Genomic DNA, 22,316 nt, shown 5'->3' on the forward strand with positions numbered 1-22,316 from the left:
GGGTTTTCTGTTTCCTTAACAGAATAAGGCATTTGTTTGGACCTTACAGTCATCAGGCGCAAAGCTTTGGGACTTTTGGACTACATTTACTGGTGTGATAGACATCTGCTGTGGACAGGTAAGACTTCAAGCTCGTTTTTGTGTGTTTTGGTGTATCAGTGAAATTATTATTTCGAATAGTTTTCAGATTCTGATGTTTGGGTCTACTGTTTGACATTGTCTTTATTTCTGTGTTTTCTTTAGAGAATAAGGGATGTGTTTGGACTGTACAGCCAACAGAAACAGAGCTCCAGGACGTTTGGACAGCCGTTTGGACATCTGCTGATGCTCAGGTAAGACTCGCTCTTGTTTTTGTGTTCTGTTGTATCGGTTACCATCACTTCCTTTCTGGAGGGTCATGCCCTCTAGAAAGGAAGTGATGGTAACCGAAACGGGGAGAGAAGGGACGGGGGTCTGGATTTTTATAGAGCTAATTTTTTTTTTAGTAAAAAGTAGCATAACCCCTGCTGTACATGGCCCCGTAGGTCAGGGGAGGAACGTTTCATCCTCCCCCTTCATTCACGCCGACACTCACACATATCGCAGTGATCTGGCTGGGATTGAACCAGCGACCTCTTAACCCGTGAGGCATTGCTCTACCACTGAGCCACAGTCACATACCTGTTGATGTTGTAATTTGTATATTTCTGTTGACTTTGCTAAGGAAAACCTGTGGCTGTGGGCTTTGAAACCAAAACTCACCGGTTTAGACACGAACATCTATTCTCTGCACCACCAAGCTTTCGATGCTTTGTTGTATAGTTTTGAGGCTTATATGTTTTTATTGTTTACATGCTATAGGTAAGGAAAGCCTGTGCATGTGGGATTCGAACCCAAAACATTCTGATTTAAATGCAAAGGATTATGCTCTGCTCCACTGAGCTTGTGACGATTTTTGGTATGTTTTTAGGCTTTTATGTTTTTATTGTTAACACGCTATAGGTTAGAAAAAGCCTGCACATGTGGGATTTGAACCCAAAAGTTTCTGATTCAATGGCAAATGATTATCCACTGTCCCATTGAGTTTGTGATGTGGTAAGATATGTTTTTGAGCTTTGTATGTTTTAATTGTTAACCTGCTATAGGTAAGGAAAACCTGCGCATGTGGGATTTGAATCCAAAAGTTTCCGATTCAAAGGCAAACGAATACCCTCTGTTCCATTGAGCTTGTGATGTGGTAATATGTTTTTGAGCCTTGTATGTTTTCATTGTTAACATGCTATAGGTAAGGAAAGCCTGCGCATATGGGATTTGAACCCAAAAATTTCTGATTTAAAGGCAAATGATTATCCTTTACGCCACAGCAATTGTGACACTTTCGCCCATGTTTTTTAGTCTTGTATGTTTTGATAGTTAACATGCTATAGGTAAGGAAAACCCACGCATGTGGGATTCAATTGCAGAAGCTTCTGATTTAAAGGCAAATGATTATCCTCCTCACCATCAAGCTTGTAACACATTTTGTTGTTTTTGGGTCTTGTATTCTTTCATTGTTACTTGCTATAGGTAAGAAAAACCTGTGCATGTGGGATTCAAACCCAAAATCTTCTGATTCAAAGGTAAATGACTATCCTTTACACCACTGAAATTGATATGAAGTTTATGCCCATGTTGGATTTTGACCCAATACTTTCTGATTCAAGGACAAAGGCTCCACCAAGCTTTTGATTCTTTGCGTTATGTTTTTGAGTCTTGAATGTTTTCATTGCTTTGAGCCTAGTATATTTTAATTGTTAACATACTACAGGTAAGGCAAACCTGCACATGTGGTATTCGAACCCAAACTTTTCTGACTTAAAGGCAAATGATTGTCCTCTGCACCATCAAGCATGGGTTAATTTCTATTGTGTTTTTAAGCATTGTATGTTTTCATTGCGAACATGCTAACCTGTGCTTGTGGGATTCAAACCCAAAAGTTTCTGTTTCAAAGCCAAATGATTATTCTCTGCGCCACCAAGGTTGTGATGCGTTGTGTTGTTTTTTATCTTTTATGGTTAAAATACTGAAAGCTGCAGATATGTGATCTGAACCCAAACTTTCTGTTTCAAAGGCAAATGATAATCTTATAGAACACTTAGATTATGACACATTTTGTCTTAGTCTTGTATATTTTTATTGTTAACATACTGTAGGTAAGGCTAACTTGCACATGTGGGCTTTGAATGCCAACTTTCTGATTCAAAGGCAAACGGTTATCCTTTACGCCACTGAGAGTGTGTCTGCTGTGTTGTGTTTATTTTAGTCTTGTATATTTTGATTGTTAACATGCTATAGGTAAGGAAAAACAACACATGTGAGATTTGAAACCCAACTTTCTGATTCAAAGGCAAATGATTATCATATACGCCGCTAAAATTATGACAATTTTATTATGTTTTTTAGGCTTGTGTATTTTTATTGTTAACATGCTATAGGTAAGGAAACCTGCAAATGTGGGATTCTAACCTAAACTTTCTGAATCAAAGCCAAACAATTATCCTCTAAAACGCAAAAGCTGCATTAAAAAAAATTCTTCCCACCCAGTTTTTTTTTTGTCCCTCCCATTTTCCCCCAGCATGTCCTTTTATGGGTCTTTGTGTTTTTGCATGCATCAGTGGAATAATTTCTCCTGCATGCAATCTTCAGCCAGCAGATGGCGGTGACTGACTGTTTCAAAGAACTAGTCATTGCATCTTTTGTTGGAAGGTGAGGTTACATGACTAACAAGTTAGCACAGTTTTACAACGTAATTGTAAATGAAACGTATAAAATACATACAAATAAAAAGTTGTCCGGTTGATTTTAAATCTCAGCAACCCGAGTCTCTGAAATGTTGTGGGATCTTGTAAAAGACATTGATTTTTATCAACGTTTGACAAACAGCCAACTTCATCTACTCATTTAATGAATTAACAGCAGCAAATCAGAATAAAACCATGTTGGTTTTCAGTAGACCTGTCAAGTTTTTTTTGCATTTATTTTTGTTGACAAATTATATACTTGTTTAGCATGCCATCTTTAGATTTATACTTAATATCTAGTTGAACCGGTGTCGTTCTACCTTCACATGCAATCGAAAATGAGCTGCTTCTGAAAAACTGAAAACTTTTTTTTTTTTTTTTAACCGAGTTAACACATTTTAACTTGGAACTGTTAATATCTCTTAATTTTTGTAATTATGCACATAGTTCACAAGTTTAAGTTGGTTTACCTTTTTTAAGTCAATAAATCACTTTAAACTTTAAAAGTAATGGGTTTAGAAAATTTTAAGATTGTAATAGGAAAAAACATTTTCATGATCTAATAGTTTGTCTTTTTGTCTGATCAATTGATGGTTCATTCATTTTCTTTTCCGCTTAGTCCAGGGAAAAGCCACAAACCACTAAGTTATCCAGCACACATTTTATGCAGCGGATGTTCTTCCAGCTGCAACCCATCATTGGGAATTCATACACTTTCATTCACACACACATACTCAATTCACCTATAGCAAATGTCTTTTGGACTTGTGGGGGAATCTGGAGCACCCAGAGGAAACCCACACAAACACGGGAAGAACATGCAAACTCCACACAGAAACGCCAACTGACCCTCGAACCAGCGACCTTCTTGCTGTGAGGCAACAACTCTACCTTCTTGCTGTGAGGCAACAGCTCTACCAACTGCGCCACTCCTCAAGTGATGGTATGACCTTGAAACTTACAGCTTTTGAAATAGCGTGTAACTTTCAGACAAGGTCTTTATACACCTTACCTATCTAGTTGAAGGACTGGTTTGTCTTCAGGCATTGCTGCAGTTTATCGTTGTGGTGCCATTTTGTTTCCCCATTTTGTATCTCCTTCCATCTTAATGACCAAGAAAGAACACCAAGCATTTTTTCTCAGTATCACACCTTATTTTCCCACGAAAATCGATTGGTTTTGTGGGGCTATTAATCATTTAAAGTATCATTCAATGACAACTGGAAGGTCCTTGTCTCCTCTGACAGGACTGATTGATGTGTTTTGAAGCCAATAGGAGGTGCAATGTCAAACTTTTAACTCGATAGTAAATGTCAGATTAAACATTAGCCTCACAGAAAGCTAATAGTTAGAGATGTGCATTTGTATTGTGACACTCTCATGAAGATGAATGGAAATTTTCATCTTAGCAGACATCTAAGTTATAAAACTCATTATGTCAATGGACAAACATTATGGGCAAATTGCCATCATGAATTGTAATGTCTAAACACGAAAAACGGTTTCGAGCTTGACTGCTAAAGATCTAATGAGATTTCTAGAGGGATACTGCTTACATGTTCAATCACGTTACATCCATCTTTATAGTTTCTTAATGGTCTTTTTTATGGGAGAGTGTTTCTTGTATATAAAATAGATGTTTAGAATTGTATTCTACCATATAGTACTCTTACAGTTTCTGTAGTGTATAAAACATGAATAATATGACTGATCAGATAACGTATTCCAATCATTTTTAATACCCATTGAAAAATGAAAGGCCAACCTCTTTTATCGCTTTTCTTTTAACATAACCGTTTCTCATGGACTTCCTGAACTTCTCCCTTTGGCTTGACCTCTCCTCCCATCACAGTGTGACGGCACAATCAGCAGAATGAATACCATGGAGAAAACTTGCCACAATGATGTACTTTTAATGCTGAGGAATGTTAGGAAGGTGCTGTTCATTCGCTTTCATGCCAGGCTTCACCACAGAGTCTGTGTGAACGATGACTTCTTTATATGGGCGGATAAATTGAAATGAGCCAAGACAAAATATGGTGTTGCAAACTTTCTCGGATGCACCTATCTGCTTCACAGCGGCCGCATGTCGTCCATGTCTGCATTTTAATCACATACCCAGTGGGTGGAAGGAAAGTTTAGTGCGCAGATGAAATATGATCCGTGCGGCTTGTGCAGGGTTGTGGGGGGTAAAAAGATGGTAGCATATTTTATTTTACTTAGCTGAGATGCGATAACCCTGTAACTACTCGGTGGGAAGCTATGACATATTGCAGAGTGAATCCTCATTCGTGGATGTTTATTTGCTGTATAACAGGTCGCAAATCATTAGAAACTCAGTCACCCCAATATGAGCCCTCTCAAAACCTTCCCACACTGTCTGCGAGACTCATCGCCGATGTATTGATTAAACGTGAAATTTGAATAAATGAGTCATAGCATCTGTATGGAGCTTTTGTAGATACCCAGAGCACTTTACATGCAAATGAGACTCACCTCAGCACCACTGCCCACATGTGCATGTCACAAACACATGAATATGGATGAGCAGACAATTTTAAGATACACAAAGCTCATTACAGGTAGACGGAGAAATGCTTCATTGCTCGGGTTGTGTACGTCTCATTACACCACTACTTGCCGCTTGCGCACTGTAAGGCGCATTGAGAATTTGTGGAGCTTTGTAATCGCCTGAATTGTATCTGCATTGATATTCAAATGGACATTGTTGCTGGTTTTCATTATAAAATAATACATGTTCTTTATGGTCAATGTGTAATACTCCCAAACGACCGCGACCAAGATGTGGCTGTCATGTCTGTTAGCTATTTCTGATATTAATCAATAGCGTGGAAATTAATTCCCAGTCAGTCGTTGATGTTTGAGATGGATTTACTGAAGCAGTGCTGGGAGAATGTGGCCAGACACAGGTGATGGGCAGCTTTCCACTGTTTGACAAGCATTGGAGAATGAATGTAATTACTGCAGTGTCCATATTGGAGGAAAGAGGAAACGTGTTGAGAGGTAAATGGATTCAGAGAGACTGAGAGCATATGTTTAATAATAATAATAGTATGTTTTATTTATAATGCACTTTTCTAAAACACAAAGTGCAAGATTGCACTGCTATCTCTGCCTATTTAAGAACCATCATGTTTTCATGCTACTTCTATTCAGTGTTGATATTTTTTTAAAAATAGCTTTTTGCATGAAAAACGCAAAGCATATTAATGTGTGGCATGCAGGTATTAAGACAGACAGCTTAACAAAATGCCTCAGTGTTTGTTGCTAGGCGATATATTCCCATTTTCAAATTAGACCAAAATAAGGCATTCCCTACAGAGTTTAGTTTTTATAATATTGCTTAAGCTGCATAATGAATGACTAATAAAACAGAACGTACCATTGGACATACCTTAATACAGGGGTCATCTAATTTCGTCCCGGAGAGCTGGTGTTCTGCAGAGTTTAGCCCCACCCCTAATTAAATACACCTAAACAAGCTAATCAAAGTCTTGCACTTGCACTCCGACCTTCACATCAGTCCATGCTTCCTTGAGATGTTCACAACAATTGCAGCTTTGCTCAGTCACACTTGCTATTTTTATATGATTAACCGCCCAGCCCTTTACTGGCTTCCAGATGGCCGAAAATGACTTTAATGATCACTTTTAATGATATTTTTTGTACTCAAACAGCAACATTGCACACTGAATTTAGCTGAATATGCAAAATGCCTTTATGTAATCCCTTTAAGGTTACAAACTACCAATTAAAAAACATTTGCTAGAAAAAAATATAAATATTCTAATTGAATCTAATAGTCTGTTTTAGACTAGTAGATGCACTTGTGAGCATGCTTATGTCAGGCCTCACCTAACAACAGAACATGAATTTGATTATTAAACAGCCAGTTGTGTTGGAGACATGCAAACATATCAATGCAATTACAACTTGAACATTGTCAGTGCCACAGTCAATTTTTCCTCATATGAAACATGCGTTTGCTAGAGCGTCACACATTTATTGGAAAATTAGGCATCACTGCACACATGATGAAATCCATTTAAAAAAATGAACCTGGGCTGGTAATTGATTTCATAGCAGCATCTAAAAGCCTAATACTCAATGTTTGGAAATTGAAAATGACTGTATCCATAGTTTTGGAAGGGTTGTGTTTAGTAAAGAGAGGGCACTGCTGCTCTATCACTGATGCTGAAATTTACAGTGGATGGGTACAGCTATGTGCTTTCCCAGGTTCATCTTCACCTCGTGAAATAATTTTTGAAAAAACAAGTAACACCACAAGGAATTCAGCATTATTTTAGAAATTTAGGTGCTCTTATTCTGTTGTCTTTTTTCTGAACTTTACGTTTTGGACCATATCTTGTGAATTAGATAGTGATCAAGTCCCCTTCCTCCAGATGGGCACAGACACCATGTTGGTATTTTCATCATATTTATTTTGAAACTGTTCAGTGTTTTGTGTAGGTGTGGATGGCTGATCTCACTGCTGTCTGCTGCATCTCTGTTCAGTTGAGATGAATTCACTGTTTAGTTTTCTCTGTTTACTCGTTGGGAGCATTTGCCGGATCTGTTGTCTTTTCACAGATGTTTACTTAGACAGATAGGACAAAGCACAACCAACTAATAATGCTAATTGCTTCCATCTGCTCCCCCGCAGCTGTCAATACCTTTTTTAGTCAATCCCAGGAATTAGTCCACCATCGTTCACACTGCATTCTTATTAGCAGCCCTGCAATGTATATGCAGCTGGAAAGAATTCTGCTGGAATGTTGTGGAATTAATAGATTCTAAGAAATACAAACTGGCTGATTGAAATATAAGCACTAGATTTTTTTATTCTGTTTTTTTTAGGGAGATACCAGCTAGACCACCGTTTCATAAATTCTTGCTGTTATGGTGACCTTGTGCTCAAGGTTATAAGGCAAGAAATCAGTCAACAAGGGTAGACGCTTTTAGCACCTGTTGTGAGGTGACATTTTTGTGAAGAGGTTTTAAAATGGTCATCTCACTCTAGACTTCCTGTAAGAGAGCCCAGAGACAAATGCTGAAAGGTCAGAGGAAACGTACTGGAGTTGTGGAGGGAAACAGTTTCTCGTTAACTGAGAGAAGCGTTACAGTGCAATGAGATGAAATGTAATAAAGGTTGGCAATTGAGCCCTCTGGCATTGTGAGACATCAGGAGGTTAAAGTCTGAGTTTTTGTTTTTCTGCAAGATGATGGTTGTAAAAAGGCTCTATTGTTATTGAAGGTGGAATAGATAGCAAGGTGCAGTTTAGAGCAGTAGACATGGAGGTTGAAACCCTATTTCTTTAGATTAGATATTGGTGTGCACAAATTTCTCCTTGCGCTGTCTCTTCAGTGTTTTTATAGCTTATATTCTTTTCATATAAAGCCTTGTTGGAAAAAGTTTGTTTAGTTGGAGTAGTTTGGAGAGTTGGGGGAAGAACAGGCTTTTGTGGGAGCGGCCGCTGCAGAGCTCTTCTGTTTCCGCAATTTCTGTTTCCATGGAAACGCTGACTTCTCTGACTTCATTAAGCTAATTCAAAGCAAGGTAGAGACACAAAATGAGCAAGAAAGACTCCATCTTTTTCATAATAAAGTTTATTCTATATTACAAATAGTATTTTGTTCTTGACTGCAAAATAGGAATGCATTATATTTACATACACAGGTATACAATTAATTATAACAAAGTTAGAGAAGCTTGCCTTTCCGCTGGTCTCTCTCTTTCTCTCCTCCCATCAGGATAACTCATCTTGCATCAAATCTGGAAATATTAAAAAGTCTATTTGAACAGGTCTCTGTAAAGCCTGCTGTAACACTGAGCTAGTTCTTACAAAATGTTTAAGGTGGAAACTTTATCAGGTCTTTTGAACAAAAAAAGGATGGGGGTGTCGTTCTGTTAAATGTACACAAGAGATGAAACATGGTACATAACAAGGATCAGAGCCATGAGGGAATCCAGGAACATATCAGCTTTTTAAATTTAATTGTGAGCTGCTCATTTAGGACCTCTGACGACTTCTCATTCTATCATTATATTTACTTTATGGTTTATCTCATTAGTTGGGGGCAGCCGTGTACCTGAAATCCTGAAATACCTCAACACAATCCTGTTACTTAGCTATGCTGAAAAATAACACAAGGGAACCCAAAGCTATCACACATACAAAGACAATTTCCTAAACAACATTAAAAAATAAACTTGTGGAAAGCTAATGGAATTCTGAAAAATTATAGAAAAAAAACAGTTATATAATATAAGTCTTTATAGCTGCACGTTAAAGACGCCCAACAAATCAAATGTTGTGAGGATCACCAAATAGCATGTTAGCTTTGGATTGGCATGTAATGTTGTGGTCACATTAGTTCAGTATAAATGTTATAGGTGAATGAAAACTCTCAGGTGGACGTCTTTTGAGAAAGACCATCCACCTGACAGGAAGAGCAAAGGAGTCTGATGAATGTCTAACAAGAGTTTGGTTCAGTTTAGAAATTACTAGTAGTATTAGATAAATTGATAGCAAGGCAGTTCATTTCATATCATCCAAATAGGTCAGCATGCAAGGGTATATACTATATTTGCTTAAGGTTTCACCTTAATCTTATCAGCATCTAACACATTCACAAAACATGGCTATGGCAGTTGAATGAAAGGGCAGGATAAAGGTTCCACCTTAACAGAGGTTGCAGTTTTGAAGATGACAGCCACTTTTTACCATCTCGTTCTTCCAAGCAAAAGAAAGAAAAGAACACATCCACATCATCAATTGCAAGGCTTATTTTTTTCTGTTTTCCTTTTTTCTTTTTTTTAAGTTTAAATTGAAATACATGCGCTGAAAAAGCCAATAAAGCACCCAAGGTGGACCTGGGCTGATTCTCCACACATTAACATCACCACATAGGGCACGCTGTCAAGGGGAAAGAAGGGGTCCGAGGACAGAAGAGAGGTGGGCAGCTAAATTGTCTCTTTCCCTTTGTCAAAGTTACATCCAATACTTTTTTACATCCTCATCTGACTGTCCGTTTTCTTTTGGAGTCACTAAGCCCAGGTAGGAGTCATCCCTCAAGGCCGCTGGCACATTTAAACTACAGCAAGCCCTTAAGCTTCAGATCGGGATTTCTTTCTGCCCTCCCAGTTGTGCAATAACTAAACTTGGACACGCAAGGGTAAGTACAGGCTCTGTATTGTGCAGAGCATAATGGACAGAAACAAATATGGGGCTGCAGATAAAGCAATAGCTTTACACTGCAGGTCATAAAACAACCATTGCCTTGTGTTTACTTCGCAGGGTAATTTATTCACTTTGCTCTTTTTAAATTGGGCTCCTTTGGTTTTCCGCTGACCAACTTTGTCCACGTGTGGGTTTTTCTAGAGGCTTCCAGAGTGTTCGTTAAGGGTGGGACCCTGTGGCAGTCAACAGTGCAGGCTGCATTTGTGCATTTTCAATAATGCACCATTTCCCCCCATTAACAGCTAATTCTGAGTAGAATATGTTGCAATTAAAGTCCCCCTACAGGATGTGTGAACTGAGACACCTATTTAATGTGTGCTTTTTTTGTAAAGATTTCTTAGTCCTCTTGCAGCACAGCGTAGGTCCTGGGAACCTCGCTGAAGTACAGAGAGAAGGTGTCGCTCTCTGGCAGAGGTGTGTGTATGTGTGCTTGCTTCTAAGGGAATTGAACCTTGGCTTTCCTCCACTCATATAGATAAGAGAGGTTAAATTCAGATGTGCACAAGCCGGATAGATGCCAAAATGAAGGCTGGGGTTGAAGTGGTGAAGATGTGGGTATACCACAAGATGAAAGGTCTTGTCTTTCAGTTTCGCTTTCTAGTAAGGTCCTGGAAGAGACAAGAGTATTGAAGCACTAACTTGTGTCCTGCGGTGCCCCAAAGGTTTTAAATACACCTTACTGTCTTTGAAGTAAGGTTAAGCAGGTTGGACCTCCAGGCTTGATTCTCTTATCAAAGCTTATATATGATCTTGCATGTCCCGTAAATCCAGCATCCTCAATGTGTTTGTGTCTTTTGAAATGGCCCAAATGGTCTGCATTCTTCAGATGCATGCCGTACCATTTTTTCATCTTGCGTTTCAGTGTTTAATAAAGGTACTACAATGAACTGGACACTATATTAGTGTCGCACACTACCCTAGTCATAAAAGTCAGAACAAATTGACACCAAACATTGTGGTTTCTGCTTATCAGCTAAACTTTGAAGGCAACAGAAATGTTTTTTTTTCTTTTCCAGTCAGGGAGAAGGATGGAGGATGCAGTGAAGTGGAACTCATAGGCAGCCACCCCTTCTCTACACAGCAGAGCTGGATGGCCACCCACTCTACTGCATCATGGGTAATGTAGTCCTTGGCTCCTCCACCCACCATCCAGTTCCCATCTCTACTCTTCTAGGAAGCAGAACTAATATGATGCAAACACTTTTTTTTGTGGGAAGATTGCAAACAGAAGAGATGAGATAGATGGATAGGTCTTCACTCAGGCACGGCTTGGTTTCTGATGGATCTCCCAGTGCACTCTGGGAAATGTGGTTCTCAGCTCTCCAGGCTCATGAAGGCGACCACCTGCTCCAGCTTATAGGCCAGTCTCTGTTTCCTGGCACCATCATCCTGCTCTAGTGCAGACACAATCTACCAAAGGGAGATTACACATCAGTTAAACATGCCTTCAAGTACCACATATTCCATTCATTCGCACATTTCTTTGGTATTTTATTTACTTGGCTTTTATCTAAATGCAATGCATTTACATTAGATGATGATGATGATGATAATGTATTATGTTAGAAAGTGTTCTCAATACCTCCTCTGTATATTTGCCAATGTAAGAGTAGATCTCGCTGAGGGAGCTCATGGTGTTGAACTCATTCATGTGCATGCGGGACTGCTCTGCCAGATATGCATTCATATCCTGGTCACTGATGGCCGGCATCTTACTAATGTCGGAGTAGTATCTGTTAAAAAACACAGAATTTGATAAATAGCACCAATTCTTTAAAGAATACCTAAAGCATGAACTAGTGGTGACAGGGTTTGATCATGAAACCTATTTTTAATTTAATGTAGAATAATGCTTCATGGTCCTTTCTGCCACTGACCGAGAGCTGTCCCTCCCCTTACAATCAGTTCAGCATTTACTTTCAGTGGCAGTACAGCTGCGGCTTACATCAGTGAGTGACTGAGACTTAATGAGCCGCTGTCCTTGAAATTTTTCCAGAGATCAGCAGAATCTATAGGATGCTGGAGCATTCAATATATCTGCTCCACACATATGCTAACACTAAATACAAACAAACGGCACACACATATAAAAGCCCACACTTACTGTAGAAGCAAACAGTTACAAAACTGCTGCCTACATAGACTCTATTCCAAACATAACAGAGCCTCATTCAAGGCTTTGAGCACTGTACTTGGCCAAAATATTTCTGCATCTTGCAATTAAGTTTGAGACAAGTTGCTAAGGTAATGATGTGACATTCAAATAAGAGTAAAAACACACTTTACACAAATTATTATCCATAATCTTAGTTTTTAACGAAATATGTTAATTATATTACCCATATCTGTTGCTGCATTCACCATCTTGGATTTTTTTACTTAACATAAAGGATACATTTGATGCTATAGGGTATCTTAGTATACTGTAATTAACATGCCTATCTTTTGGAACAGCCTTCATGCATTGTGAGCACCCACGATGCCTTAAAATGCCGTCTCTGTAGGCAGCTCAGTAGGATTTGGAACGGAGCAATATGATCTGTTGGGTTTGGGTAGCTGGTTCATGAGAGTGAGTGAAAGAGTGTTGGTGGAGGAAAAGCAATCAGTCACTGTCACCTGCAGCTGCAGAGGCTCTGTCGACTCTTTAATTAAGGCAGGTCATTTACATTTTTAATTCCTGCACCATGCCAACTCCTGGACTCAACACATTCACCACCTAACTGGCGGCAAGCATGTCTGTTTCAGGCTCCCGTGAGCAGCATTGAGTGGCAGGTACGTGCTGCAATGCACCATGGGGCATCAGTGGAGGAGAATGGCATGATGTTGAATAAGACAGATAGGCAGAGGTTAATATTCCTAGGTATGTCCATCCTAAAGGAGTCTATTCTCTAGTGAGAGATAGAATCCAAAGATGAGTTCACACATTTTAGTTTAGCTTCTCTCTCTGTATCCGCAGCTTCCCAGGGCTAATGACTGGCAGCTCGCCTGGCACTAATTAAGACCATGTTTAAATGTCAGCTGTTCGTCAGCCAGAATGAGTCCATGCTGGTTATTCCCTTTCATCGTGAATGTATTGCAAATGTCTAAATATGGAAGTGCTACACTGTTTGACCAACGAATGACCATGACTTTATAATAATGAAGTAGAAATGGCATTTAAAAATACATTTATTTAACAGAGATTATAATTAACAACTATTTTGAGACTGTAATTAATATATTTATATGTCACATTTTGGGGACCAGTTCACACTACTAATCAACTACCCACCAAGATTTTTGCCTCAAAAATAGCTTCTTATAAATAATTAGAAAGGTGCTATACATTTTAGGAATGGAGTAGGATTAAGGGATGACTGGCAATAATGTTTTCTTCTATAAGATGTATACAAAGTTCTGATATTTGAGGGTTTTTCATTTCAGGGAAAAAGTACAAATGTTCCCATGGGTATGGTAGCTAGGACTCCGAATTCAGCACCCCCTGCTCCATTTATATCTTCCCCAAAACAGGTCAACCCCTGCATTTATAAAGGCATAGAGGATCAAAGGCAGCACTTCACCACATGTCCTTGACTCAACCGCTTTCTTGCTGTCTTTTTTGCTGGGTAATTGTTGCCTGGCTCTCTTTACGAGCTCTGCAGTCCCGAATACGTGTCTGTCCCAGCACAGTACACATCTCTAATCAGGACTTGACATTAACAGCTGCCAAATGCGGGTAGAATTCAGCTGTGGCAGGTAAGACAGCCACTCCCACTAGCTGGTTGAAAATAATTTTTTAAATTGTAGGTTTTTTTTAAAGCAGGGTTGCCTCTTTCACTTTAATTTTTCTTTGAACAGATTATTAATAGACATAACCACAAAAGACTTAATAAAAAGTGTCTGTATACAGCTGTGTTTTATTTGTTTTGACACATTATTTAGAATTTTTGGGTAAGAAATAATCAGATTAGAATGTGACAATGGAACCACAACCCATTGCATAAGCAATGTCATACATTTTGAAAAACAACTAGCCACAGTAGCTGGAGATCAAAAAAGTCTCTAATCTATACATCTCTCCAAATGATCTGAAAACAACAAAAACAATTATCCCAACCTTCACAGATCTGTCAGCTTGCAGGATATAACCAAAATAAAACCAATTAGTGAGCAACGTGAGAGCTGTAACTGAGAAGGTAGAATGTATAGCTGAGAATGTAGATTACCTGGTTTAAACACATAGATGCCAGCACCTTTAATTAAAGGAGGCCTTTTCACCTCAGTAGGCACATTTTAGCATGATCTCAGTCCTTAAAGACATGTAACACATTAGCTAATGCATGAAAATGAGCTTTTCCCTCCATCTCAGCTGTTTTGTGGTTAATGTGAGCTGGCAGCATGATTACAGTCTTATCATTTTCCCTATCAAGCTCGTCTGCCAGCTACCCATCTTTTCCAGTAGACGCTAATACCTCACGGCAAATAAAGACGTTCGTCAGAGACTGAGGGCCAGTGTGTGTTAGCCGAGACACGCGGCACTGATGAGTTTTATCAGCTCTGTTTACTAAAGGGTGGTGGTAGACCAACGCTGCGCAATGCACTTGCTATGTGAATAGAGCTGTTGTCTTTAGAAAACAATGGAATCATAGAAAGCTCTTTTACAGTCATTGCATGTAGGACGATGGCTTTATTTACCCAAGATTCTTCTTTCTTGGCATTGTTAAACGTAAAGCCTCTGACCCAGAGGATTGTGGGAAAAGCAGAAAAGTTTGCCTCTCTCACCAAACATTGACTAATTGCTCTGGTGCAGTGTTGGGTAGACCCAGAAGATCTAGTGAACTACAATAGAGCTGCAATTCATCATCCTGGAGCTCTACTACACACTTCAGTCTGATTACCAGCAGCTAAACACACTCACACAATACCTGCAGGACACAATACAACTCTTTGCTTTTATTCACACTGTTACCCATGTAAATATCTTTGCATCTCTAATTAAAAATATTTACAAATTCACAACTGATTTTCTGCATTAGTGCAGAGCTCATTAATATCCACAACCATTACAAAAATAGGGATAATGTACCGCCTCATATAAGGGTTAATTCCCAGGATTGGAAATGATCCTTCAAAACTATTTCTGAAGAATATTTGCAATTACCTAAGCCACATACCTAGATGGGTCAGAGAATGGTATAATTTATTATTTCAAGTCATTCTAGAGCGATTGTAAACAGAAATCAAGCAGGCCACGGAAAGTCTGCTCCTTTGGGTTTGTCGGGCTGAGATGGTCTTTCAGATTGTGATTGACAAGTTTGACAAGGGTTTGACTGTTCAATCACTTTGTAAGGACTATAAAGAAGGTAAATCTGAAACATAGACATGTTTTTGCTCACCTCTCCACCCAGCTTTTGTAGCTGGGAATGTCCTTGGCGTACAGCAGCTTGTTGGAGGGGGAGTCTTTGCCCAGACGGTGCTCTGACGTCGAGCATGAATCCATGAAGGTCTGTGCCACCACAGACAGACAGGCGTCCGTGATGCTGCTCTTATGGATGTCAAACACAAACTGTGGATTCTTAATAACGTTCACCCAGAATCGTAGAGGTAGACTGTGGAAATCAGAGAATAGGTTATGTTTTTTTTTTTCCAAAAGCTCTTTTAATGCATAAAAAGCAGTTGCAGAATAGGATGCTGTCTTTTTAAAACCGTTTTTTCATCTTAAATGTATATTGATTGATATTAATAAATTATATCAGTTTATTTAGATGTGCACAGTCCGTTTTTCTAATGATAGCAAAAATATTTGTGGCACACTCAAGGGTATTTTACTGATACATCTCATATTAGTTTGTTTCTATCTCTGTTCCGCCCAGCAATCGTGCACCTGTCTAAAACAATAAATGTATACAAGGCTACTATATACGCTGGCCCATTTGCACCAAAGTGAAATCAACTCAGCCGAGGCCCTGGTGTGTGTGTGCGCGTGCATCTCTAGGGTCACAGATGGTGTTTGGTCTGAGACTTTATGCGTATGTCTGAGACTGCAGAGTTCTCATTAATTTTCGAGACAGCTTTGGTTTTGTCTTAGATAACAAAACTGAGGAGAAGAGATGAGGGAATAAGAAAGGACACTGCAGTGAAACGGACGCAGAGTTTCACATCAAAGGGAAAGAGAGAAAGAAAACAGTCAACAAAAGCTTTTCCATAGCGGCCCCCTCTCTATTGCCCTCCGAATTCATTTAACAATAACAACTGCACCAAAGAGGATTTGGGGAGCAAACCACGTATTATTACTCCCAAATTAATCAGAGAGAATCAACTGGGATTATCTGCGCTCTATCAAAAGGATATCAATGCTTTAACAACCAGTCGACACCCTCATAAACCTGCCACAGCTGGCCTCTGAGAAGATTGTATTCTCTGTACAGAACAAAAAGCAGAACGTGTCTAAAGCACCATACTTTAGAGAGAGCTCTCAGCCGAGTGAGTGAGTGGATCAGGCGATGGGAATGATGTCTGGATGGACTAGATCCCAGCTAAATATAGCACTCGGCTCAGTGGAGCTCTCTCTGGGAAAAGCCTTACATTCTTCAGCTAGAACCCATCTTTTGGCTTTCTTCTGCCTGTTTTTTGTGTAAAGGTAGAAAGTATTGTAATGTGCAAAATGGTTCTGATGTACTAGGGAATCTTAGTTTTATGTCCAGAAATAGGCAAATTGATATAAAAGATTGCCTAAAGTAGTGTATCCCATATTTCTCCATGTCTGACTAGTTATTTCAAGAGGTTTATCTAGAAACGTGTCTGATTGACGATAAGTCAACGTTAAACCTGCCTAGTTCTACAGGATTATAAAGGTGGAGTCATAAAAGCAAGAATTAGAAGTTGTTCTTAATATAGAGATGCTTTAAGTACAGCTTTCACTTTCAAACCAAGCAGCACATCTACCCCAACGTCACTACTTAAATCTGCATTGGGAAATCTTTTGCCCTCAGACTAAATTACAGATTACAGATATTCCTGCCTGAACAGTAAATGTGTATTACATATTAAAAACGAAGTACTTCTGCTCATCTGTTCTTGACAATAGCCATTAACATGGCTTGAAAATGACAGAGAGTGAGTCTATAGTGTGTAATAGTATTCACACTGACAACTGGAGGTCACCAAATCACTGTACTGTTGTTTGCTTGATTTGGTTGACTGCAGTATAGGACAGCACTTATTGGTTGTTGCTAAGAATTACTGAGCACCTGCAGAGTTGAACTATGCATAAATCTGGATTTCATGGTAGAAAATGGCACCCACTATTCTGTCATTGTGAGTCCTTGTGTGTGTGAACCCCCCTTGAGTTCTAAAGCGATAGCATTAATTCTAGTCATCTGCATTTCAAGTAGCTCAATTAGGAGAGTTAAATTACCCAAGCCAAACAAACTGTTTTGATTATCTGTATCCCTGCATTGACTGCTTTTATTCTGATTGGCAAGCTGTACCGCCCAATGCTCGCCCAGTCACAAGATAGACAATGACATGATGGATGATTCACAAGAGCCTTGTCTATCAGCAATCCATCTCTGCCTGGCTTTGGGTAAAGATCTGATTAAGGCATCCTTTGATGCATTTGAAGAAGAAAATTTTAACAAAACAGGGGAATCCATCATTTACGTTTTGATTTGTCTAAATTGATTCTTTAGAGTTTGATAAAAGCTAATTTATATGTGTAGGGGATTTAATATTCAAATATTTCATCCACTGATAACATTGCTTATACAATGGGCTTATTCAGCTCTTTAAAAAGGTTAAAATTTGCTTGATTAAACAGCGCTGCAGGGGATTCGTTTTTTTGATCAAATATTTTATTTGGGTGGTCTAGATTTTATTCTTGCTCTAAATATAAAAGTAGTGCTTGCTTAAGACACAATCAAATAAAGAATAAGGTTAAGGAAAAGACATGGGCATCTTAACTGTCTGAATTGTCTAAAAACTTGCATTTGCAAAATCAATAATAAAAGAGAAACCCCTCAGTGCACACTGCACAAATTATTTCACTTTCCCTTTAAAAGCAGTTATAACAGGTAAAGAGAATTGATGAGCAAATATTAACAGGCTGTAAACAAAATAGTGATTATGCCTGAGCTTTCTCAGCCAAAACCATTTAGCTCTAGAGTGCTAAAATCCTCTACAGACTGCAAAGATGCCCCACCCACAGCAATAGTCCAATTAACGGCCTGTGTGGTGGCAGCAGCACATCTAACCATACAGATAAAGCTGAGCCTGTTGTTTTGTGCACAATATCTGAAAATGGAGTCATTTCATTCTTTGTCTGAGGCATTAGTTGTCAGCAAAAAGCTGGCTAGCAATGCATTAGTCCTGTAGAAGACCCTCTCACGTACATTAAAAAAATCACAGATGCCGCAGTGGCATGGGGCTATAATGCCCCGCAATGAGTGTGAGATGATAAATCGCCATTTAACGTTCCGCTCTTTGTGAGAACGATTCCATTAATGTGTAATGCAAGAGTGACCCTCTGTGCTCTCCAAAAACACTTAACGCTCTCAAATGGCCCTGAAACATGCTGAGGGAGATGGGGGGAAATTAGGTCTATAAAACAGAGTAAATAGGGGACTGTACCCACTGCCTCCCTGCCGTGCCCTCACATCAATATCATCGCTTCATCCCTCATAGCCCTTTTGGGGTGGTGCGTGATGAGATGCTGGCAGAGGCTAATGATATATTAGTACTCATTAAATGTAATGCCAAGCTTTCTTTCCCCCTCTCATCCACTCCACCCCTCATCTCATACCCTCTTCCTTTCTCACTAGATGCGCTAGTTGTTTATTTAACCCCCACAACCCCCTTCCACCAGAGACATGCCTCTAAATTGGTTGGGTGAAATTAATTTTGGAATCTAGCGTTATTAATTTCTCCCATAGTCATTGCCATATTCACATGCATAGTAAGAGATACATCAGTAATATTACAATCTCTGCTTTCAGAAATTCCGGAAATGATCAGATGTGCTACAAATGCAGGCACATTCAAATCAAGACTTAAAACACAACTGTTTAGCTGTGCCTTTACTGAATGAGCATTGTGTTACATCCAATAGATCACACTATTTGCATCTTTCTTTTCCTTTTAACACATTTGTAATAAGCTTATAATCATTTCATTATTCATTGTTTTTATTCCTTATAATTGTATTTTATATTTCTTCTATTATTGTATATGTAAAGCGCTTTGAATTATCATTGTGCTTGAAATGTGCTATATAAATAAACATGCCCTGCTTTCCCTAGAATACAGTAATGAATATAAATGTTTGAGGCATCTTACCAGTTGCTCTTCCATGTGTGTCTGACGTGCGGGTCATGAATGTTGTGCTTGTCGGCCTGCTCATCCAGGAAGTCAAACATGTACTTGATAGCGAGAGGAAGAGCACTTCCTCTGTGTGCTGTGCTGAAGATGGTCTCAAACAGGTCATCCACAAACTTTTGCAGAGTGCCCTGAGGAACCACAAAGAGTAGAGGGTTAGTGTTCATCCATCCCACCCCTTCTTCTTAGTCCTGTGCTTTAATTAATTTAACATTAACTTGAACACACATCACAAGAGCTGTGTTTGTCTGTTTGTGAATACATTTGTGGACCACCTGTCAGTAATCCAACCAATGAAACCGGCGTTCCTGAATCAAGAAGCTATTTGATAGTAAAAGTGCTACTTTGAAGTTCACCTTTAATATCACGTAAAGGAAGGGATTCTGCCTAAGCTGCTTTGTGCGGACGGATTAACGTCCAACCCGCACCATTGACCCTAATTTGATTTAATGGCGATGAGTCTAAGAAGGAGAGAAGACGACAGAATCTAATCCACTTGTAATGAAAGAATTGATAGGATACATGGAAGAGAGAAAGAGAGAGAGAGAGGGGAGAGTATCAAAAAGCAGCGCTCGTATCTTTCAGTCAGCACCAGCTTCGCATCCGGATGAGGTGTGCACAAGGCACAGCACACAAAATCCTATTTCCGTTGAGCAGATGGCAAGAGACGGCAAGGAAGAAGAAAAAAAATCCAGTTAGCTGACAATCACAACAATAATTCTACTGCGTCCCAGATCCCTGACAGCTTATCTTTTCCCTATGAAGATGAAAATACATATTTCTCACCCGCGCCCTGTATCAACGCAGCGACAGCTGCAGGAGGTTGGCGACAGGGATGACTGCGAAGGTTCTGACAGGTGTCATCTTGTGTGACGACTAACATCATCATTAGTCGCCCAGAAACCAAAGTGGCTATTTGCGGGCGTTTGAAATGTACCTGGTCATTACAGCGCACTTAAAAGCATGCTATCAGACACAGGCTGGCAGTCAGAGAAGCATTAAGCTTCAAGTGATCTCGTCCTGGACAGGTAAGGAAAGAACATTTGTGTAATTGCAAACAGAAAGAGAGCGGAAAATTGCAGAAAGCCAAGAACGAGAGAGGAAGAAAGATTAAATGAATAAAGCCTCGCATAATGGGGGAAGATGGAAAAAAAGGTAAAGCTCACCAGTCCTCAGAGACACTGATGGACCGAATGCAGAAAGCGTCGACACCCCAGGCAGATCACTAGTATTTATTGCAGGGGTGAAAGCCAAACAGTCAATTACAGTGCTGTCACACCAATCATTTTTCACCAAGAGAGATGGTGTCTGCGATAAACTGGTTATTTCACAGAAATAATCCATCTAAAAATATGACACACAGCCTGCAACCGAGTAGGGTAATCACCAGGGCATTTGTGCTTGTGTCTGTTAAAAATTTTTTGACACACCTGCTTGGGTACACCAGGAATGTTTCTTGGTGGTCAGAATCACTTAAAGCTCTGCAAATAGCATATTTTTGTCCCAGAAACTTTGTTTCCTTCCGAGGAAACATGGATAGGGGCTTCACATCCAATTTTAACCAGAGACGATTGTCCATTTATAGACTATCCAGTCACTTACAAAAATAATGGCGGATCTGTGTTCATTATAGTATGATTTGAGGTTACAATACAGGATTAGTTCAGTGCTAAAGATAAATACTAAGGGTTATAGATTTGAACAGAGTAATATTAATAGTGATATTCACCTAATCAGACAAAACCTATTTAATTTCCTCAACTTACTAATGTCTTGAAGCAAAATGCTGAAAGCACTAAAGAATTTGTATTCAGACCAATACAAGCATCTCTTTACCAGCTTTGTTGATGCTTTGACATCAAGTCAGCCAGTGTGAAACTAATGACGAAAACAGACCAACTGCAGTTTGAAACAAACAGCATAAATAGAACCGTTTGACACATTGGGCTCTTGAATCTACTTGGATTTATGTTTCTGGAAGTATCAGATGTGTTGACAACTTCTGTCATTCAGTCTGCACATGTCTATTGCCTAAAATATCAAACATGGCAGCAGAGCTTACCTTGGTGGCCAACAGTCTGGTTAGGTAGATCTCTGAGACCATCTTGCTTCCACGGTCTCCCTCCTTCTGGTCTCCATGCTCATGGTTTTTCACCAGATGCCATACCTTAACACCGCTTTCCAGGTCAGGTGTGATCATGGGTGTGCGGGAACGCAGGCTGTCCGGACTGCCTGTGTACTTGATCATGTTTTCTGCGGTAGTGAAAAGACAAAGACCCAATCAGATGGCAGTTCCTCATTCTCCCTCATGACAAATGTCCCATGCGTCTGTTCGTATCTGTTCTTATATGTGTGAAACTCAATGGCTTTTTTGTTGTTGTACAGTACTCAAGATTGGATCTGAATCATTTAGAATGTGTGGATGCTTAATTTTTCATCCCTTTCTCTATTGCTCTCTCTCCAGCAAACGTGCGTGTTTGCTCTCTTTGGTGGACACAAAATCGAACAGGTGTCAGGCCAGATGAAATATTCATGCTTCAGCCAATAGGGAGAGATCAGCCATGGCATTTAAAAAAACAGAGCTCGATGAATGTTTACACAGTGTGAAAAAAAAATTGATTGGCAAAAGCCTGATTTGGTAAGATAAAAAAACGATTCACAGTGGCAGATGCAACAAAAATCAATCTCACTAAAAGAAAGAGGCAGATAGAGAAGAGGAACATAAAGAAAGACAAAAACAGAGGAAGACTAAAAAGAATTGAGAGAAGGGGTTATGGGAGTATGCTTATATTTAATGAATTGGCGCTGATCTGAATTTAACTACATTAACACTTCCTAAGAATTATTTGCTGTTTGAAATGCCAAACAATGAATTTGTTATTAATAAATAAGCAGGACTCTGAGAGTGTGTTTGGTTGACATATGCTGTTTGAACCAAACTAGT

At 39.3% G+C, this 22,316-nt stretch overlaps 2 protein-coding genes across 53 annotated transcripts in view; one reads left to right on the top strand and one right to left on the bottom strand.

Annotated features, from left to right (window-relative positions):
- The window catches only part of LOC147844672 (uncharacterized), a 138,076-nt gene that overhangs the window by 107,043 nt on the left and 8,717 nt on the right, over positions 1-22,316 (top strand). For 30 of the 50 annotated variants that reach the window (XR_015482954.1, XR_015482970.1, XR_015482958.1 and 27 more), the window contains 3 exons: positions 23-118; positions 244-332; positions 11,038-11,138. Coding sequence is in view for 3 of the 50 variants with exons in the window: in XM_087248136.1 (XP_087104262.1) it covers positions 23-118; positions 244-332; positions 11,038-11,065 (213 nt within the window). In the remaining 47 variants the exon portion in view is untranslated. Of the gene's footprint in view, positions 1-22; positions 119-243; positions 333-9,602; positions 9,957-11,037; positions 11,490-22,316 lie in introns of those variants that run through there. The other 20 variants (XR_015482979.1, XR_015482981.1, XR_015482977.1 and 17 more) reach the window with 7 other exon arrangements.
- The window catches only part of plxna4 (plexin A4), a 236,645-nt gene continuing 222,698 nt past the window's right edge, over positions 8,370-22,316 (bottom strand). For 2 of the 3 annotated variants that reach the window (XM_087246098.1, XM_087246097.1), the window contains 5 exons: positions 21,435-21,625; positions 19,334-19,503; positions 15,397-15,609; positions 11,604-11,754; positions 8,370-11,431 (listed from right to left, as the gene is read on the bottom strand). In XM_087246098.1, coding sequence (XP_087102224.1) covers positions 11,336-11,431; positions 11,604-11,754; positions 15,397-15,609; positions 19,334-19,503; positions 21,435-21,625 — 821 coding nt within the window. In that variant the 3' untranslated portion in view covers positions 8,370-11,335. 3 annotated transcript variants of the gene reach the window in all.

The sequence above is a fragment of the Danio rerio genome, chromosome 4, assembly GCF_052040795.2.
Source record: "Danio rerio strain M-AB ecotype USA chromosome 4, GRCz13ab, whole genome shotgun sequence".
In the NCBI taxonomy this organism is placed as follows: Eukaryota; Metazoa; Chordata; class Actinopteri; order Cypriniformes; family Danionidae; genus Danio; species Danio rerio.